Source organism: Crocodylus porosus, unplaced genomic scaffold (assembly GCF_001723895.1).
Source record: "Crocodylus porosus isolate Cpor-Errol unplaced genomic scaffold, CroPor_comp1, whole genome shotgun sequence".
Classification (NCBI taxonomy): domain Eukaryota; kingdom Metazoa; phylum Chordata; order Crocodylia; family Crocodylidae; genus Crocodylus; species Crocodylus porosus.
The window spans coordinates 71,520,945-71,526,287 of NW_017728950.1; the positions used below are offsets into that span (position 1 = coordinate 71,520,945).

The window sequence follows — 5,343 nt, forward strand, 5'->3', positions numbered from 1 at the left end:
GGCTTGTGTGCTCTCCTGCTCCCTTTGATCCTCGTTGGGATTACCTTCCTTTGGGCTTGGAGGATCGTCTCCTTAAGAAGCGACCACTCTCCTTGGACACCTGGCTCCCCTCCCCTCCGGGACCTCAGCGCTTCTCCAACTATCCTCCTTAGCTCGGCACATAACAGCACAGAATACACAGAGCCCTATTTATACTAATGGTTTACTTTACGTCTCATAACTCAAAGGTTTAATATGTTCTCAGCAAATAAGCTCCCAGCAGCCCCAGTCTTAGCTTCAATAAAAGTCTCCCACTGAAACGTTAGCTGGTAGGGATGATCCCCTACTCCATTCAAACTGATTAGAATTAACATGGTGTTATTAGTTTAGGAATTCTAAAAAGCAAGAATTCAGACACAAATGGAAGAGTAAATTTTATTGAATGATGAAAAACTAATTATGGCATCATCAGCAAATATTAATGTTTGAGGTCTGCTGGAATACTAATTTTCTACTTTTTTTCTTTAAACTAACAAAGTGCAACAAATTAGAATATTAGTCAAACTAGTAGCTGTTAATTTCTTTCAAAAAACTGCATAGTTTAGCAGTTGTACAACAAATATATACATTTCTGCAAAACCCTGAAGATTTGATTTTTTTTTCTTTTTTTTTTTTTTTTTTTGCTTTGAGCTTGGTGTCGCAAGTGAGATCACCTGCACTGGTCAGATTCTGAGTTTCTTTTCCCTTTTTTACCACCCTATAGAGGGAAAAAAAAAAATCACAGCAAATAGTTAGCAAATAAAAATACAAACATGACAATTTCACACATTTATTTAAGTAAGAGATAAAGAAGTAAGGATTTGGGGATTTTTTTCCCCCTAAATCTTTCACTTATCTGGCATCTTACATGCAGACACACGTCATGTGGTCCTATAAATTAAATTAGGTTGAAAGACAGTTCCTGTCTCAAGACACTTACAACTGAAGAAAAAACTAGACATTATAATTAAGGATTACAGCACATGTTCTCTCTCGTTTTTGAGAGCATAAAATCTTCTTGGAGAAGATATGTTTAAAAACAATATATGAGTAAAGAAAGTGGTCATCCCCCCTTGACAGGGGGAGATTTTCTATAAGGTGTCTGCAAAAGCAGTAGGAAAGTGATTTTGATAGGCAACCTAGGAAAAAAATGGAATTGTGAGATTCCCCCAAAAGAGCACGAGCTTCAATTCTGCCAGCAAGGAATAGACAGCACGGAGATTTAAATGAGAAAGGTTGAATGATACAAAAGGAAAGCAGCTTTTTGAAGAGATACAGAGAGAAAGCAAGAAGATGGTTATCTTTTTTCACTTTCACAATAATACAGAAGACAAATTATTTTTGTAGCAATGGAAAATGGATTTTGGAGGTTTAAAGAGAGAAATTAAATGACTAGCAGTAGCACGACTGAGTGAAAAGCTACATTAAATGAAGTATGAGCTCATAGAATCATAGAAGTAGGGTCAGAAGGGACCTTGTAGATCTTCAAGTCCGACCCCCTGCTTGGGCAGGAGAAAAAACTGGGCTCAAATGATCCCAGCTAGGTAGGCATCAAGCCTCTTCTTAAGACCCATGTTCATCTTGGAGTCAAAAAAGACTCTAAGATCCCTTTCTGCCTCCGTGCTTTCAAGAAGGGAGTTTCCCATCTTACAAGTGTGCTGCTGGCTACTACTGCCCAAGTGCAGCACCCTGCACTTGTCAGTATTGAAATGCATCCTGTTTTTGTTAGCCCACCCTGTAACCTATCCAGGTCTTGCTGCAGTCTTTCCCTCCCTACTAACGTGCTCACCTCACCCCAAATTTTGGTATCATGAGCAAATTTAAACAGGGTGCTTTTCACCCCATCATCCAAATTGCTGATAAAGAAATTGAACAGCATGGGCCCAAAGACCAAGCCCTGGGGGACTCCACTGCCCACTTCTCCTCAAGTCAACTATGACCCATCCACCCCCACCCTCTGAGTGCGACCCTTCAGCCAATCTGCAATCCATCTGACTGTGTAGGCATCAATGCCACAGTCACGTAGTTTTTTTAACGAGGATGGGGTGGGGGACGGTGTCAAAGGCCTTGCTGAAGTCCAAAAAGACTACGTCCATGGCGACACCCGCATCCAATGCTTTTGTGACCTCATCATAAAAGGCAAGCAGGTTGGTCTGACATGACCTGCCCCTAACGAAACCGTGCTGGTTGCCCTTGATTTGATTTTGATTCCACTAACAAAAAATGCCTTATTGTCTAGAAAAGTAGAAAACAACAAAACTAAAGAGTACAGTTCAGTAAATTCACCCTTCTACTGACTGAAGCAAAATGACAATTTATATTCAGTCTATTTCAGGGGCTAGCTGGCCACAGACAGATGCAACCTATCAACAGACTAAAATATAAATCTGAAGCCTGTACTTAGCTTTCGGTTATCTGTCCCAGATTACATGTAGCAAGGAAAAAAACCCAACAACTTCCAAGTCTATAGTTTCAGCCTAGCTACACACCTACAGTCAGAAGTTCAACACTGAAGTAACAGCACACATACCTGATATTTTGTGATTTCTGCTTGTAATAATTTCACTTTTGATCTTTCTTGTTCTAATGCAGCATGAAGAGTAGTCACCTAAAATGGTTAAAAGAATTAATTACTCTGATCAGCGACTATATGCTGTACACATTTGTAAAGTTAATAAACTAAGTATTTTAAGCATTTTTTTTAAATTATGGTATTTGGAAGAAGTATAAAAATATTTGCTCAAGAAAGTGGCTCTTAATACAATATTCTGAACTGACAAAGTATAAATATCGCTTAAGTTACTCTTTGTTCCCCAGCACCCTATTACTTCTTTGCATAATGAGATATGAAAGTTACTGGAAATATTTTTTCAGACTTTAGCCACTCTAATTTGCATTACAGAAATCCAGGAGTCAGCAACCACCAGCACACGTGGCAAGCATGGCACACAAGGCCATTTTGCTTAGCACACCACCGCCAGCCCGGGCTCTATGCAGCTGCTGCCAGCCACAGAGCCCAGGCTTCTCCCAGCAGGCGGCTGGGAGGCTGCAAGCTGTGCTGCAAGCAGACCAGGCTCCATGGGCTGGCTGCAGCTGGGAGGCTGCAAACAGCTGCTCCGGGCTCTAGCAGGTCACTACTCTGGGACCTTCCAAGGTAGACATTGTGATTTTTTCAGCACTCCGACCAAAAATCGTTGCCTACCCCGGACTAATCTAATGCACAGTAAAGCATCACCATCTATACATACACAGCAATTACTGCACAGTAGATAAATCAAATGCCATTTGCTAGTACCCCCCAGATACTGGTACTAGAAAACAGCACGTTAAACTACTGTGCCAAAGTGTAGGTGTAGATGCTGATTGGGAACAAATTGCTCCAGGTTAGCCTAGGCAGTAACGGGTCACAACAGCTGCTTGGCTACGCCTCAAGTTCCAGGACAGGCAGAGGGAGCTGTCCTGACTCTGGGGGCCGCTCCAAGCTGGGCGGAGCTCAGGATCTCAGCCCAGCTCAGCAGCACTGGCTTGGAGCGATGCTCCATGCCCAAACAGCACCAGTGCCCTATTCTCTCTCCTCACTTTGTTTGCAGGCAGTGGAGAAACCTGGAATGAACTTGCTGGATCAGTCTGTCATCAAGAAAGGTAAGGAAGCACCCACCCACTTGGTGGCCTCAAACCCTGCTCCGGTCTCTGGGGCCAGCTCTTGATGAGTGCCGTCCGCTGTTCCTCAGGGTTGCTCTGCTTCCCTAGGCACTTGGCTGGAGGGAGGGCAGCAATGAGCTGGGATCCCCTCGCCCACATCCCAGCTTCTGCCCAGCGCCAGGAAGAGGCAGAAGCTGAGCAGCACCAGGACTGGGTGGGGGAGGAAGGGGCATGAGGGTCCTGGGTGGGAGCTGCCCCTGTAACCAGGACAGATTCCTCTGCTCCCTGGGACTGGCTCTGATCTATGTGCAGCTGGGAGGGAGTTGGCCCTGGCGCCAGGGCTGCCTTTCCTCCACACACCCCCCCCCGGAGTAGAGACCAGACCCTTGTGCCCCCTATAAGCATGGGGCTGGCACCCAAGGGAGCCTGAAGTTTGCCCTGGCTGCTGTAGGGTGCAGAGCCCCTGGGACTAGGCTGCTCCTGTAGGGCTCAGTTTGCTCTCAATGCAGGCACACGTGCACACACATGGCCTAGTTCACCTGAATTTTCTGCACAGAAAATTCAGACACATTAATTGTACGTGTAGACATGCCTAGTATACTATAACTACTGTAATATGATGTAATACAAGGGCTGAGGCAATTATATAATTTCTCAGACATGATCACCAGAAGATTCAGAATTGATAGAGACCAATTTATACTCTAACAACATAATACTACATAGCACATGTCAAATATCAAGTAACATTTAATGTAAACTCAAACCAAGTATGGTTAATGACCTCCTTACTCCATACTATTGTGGCTTAGCCCCAAACTGTTAACTATATTTAACAGTTAAGCTTAGAAAGCTATTGCCTTTTTATTTGTAAATATTTTTGTATGCAACATTCCAAGAAAATTTCAAAAATTACTGTAAGAGTTGCTGTATCTCATGTCATGTCCATGAAGACAGCATTTGACCAGAAAGGGAATTCTATCCATTTCTTTGCTTAAATCAATTTTCACTTTGGTATTATATAATAATTTTAAAAATATATATATTCACAAGATCTTTTGTATGTGAGAAATCTTTGCATACCTGTAAAGTCAACTCATTCTTGATACTCTGTGATTCATCAACCTGTAGTAGTATTTCTGCTTTATCTTTCACTGCATAACACAAGAAAAGAGTTAGGATCTTTTTCTCCTTACAAGTGTCCACTTGTAACAGGTACCTGGACACTGCTGGATTCTATTTTCTATCACCCACAGATAGTTTCTTCTGTCATTGGCACCCACAACAGCTGGGTGCCAAATTTCAACACCAAACACCTGTGAGGATAGGAAACTTTTTAGGCTCCAATCCTGCACTGAATTGCCCAGGCAACTGCCTGTGCTTTACAGGGTTTCACTAACTCCACTGGCTTAGCATGTAAGCTCCCTTTGCAAGATTATTTGAGCCCGGTTGGAGCATCAGGTTATAAGCTTTCAACAGTTATGACTATGTTGATGTACAAACCTCTCCTACAATTTGAAATATTTAGCAGAATGAGTTACATTTTCACATCTCATTATCTCCTCTGAAATGCCTGGAGATCCTTCAGAATTCTACTCACAAGGGAAAAAAAAAAAAAAAAAAAAAAAGCACACGACATTCCACCATCTAAATCATTACTGACAAATATTGGGTGGAAAAGAA

The 5,343-nt window shown here is 42.6% G+C and overlaps 1 protein-coding gene across 3 annotated transcripts in view; it reads right to left on the reverse strand.

The window, feature by feature from the left end:
* Positions 1-400: 400 nt before the first annotated feature.
* The window catches only part of GKAP1 (G kinase anchoring protein 1), a 46,158-nt gene continuing 41,215 nt past the window's right edge, over positions 401-5,343 (reverse strand). For all 3 annotated transcript variants that reach the window (XM_019555285.1, XM_019555284.1, XM_019555283.1), the window contains 3 exons: positions 4,744-4,814; positions 2,549-2,626; positions 401-736 (listed from right to left, as the gene is read on the reverse strand). In XM_019555285.1, coding sequence (XP_019410830.1) covers positions 689-736; positions 2,549-2,626; positions 4,744-4,814 — 197 coding nt within the window. In that variant the 3' untranslated portion in view covers positions 401-688. The remainder of the gene's footprint in view (positions 737-2,548; positions 2,627-4,743; positions 4,815-5,343) is intronic.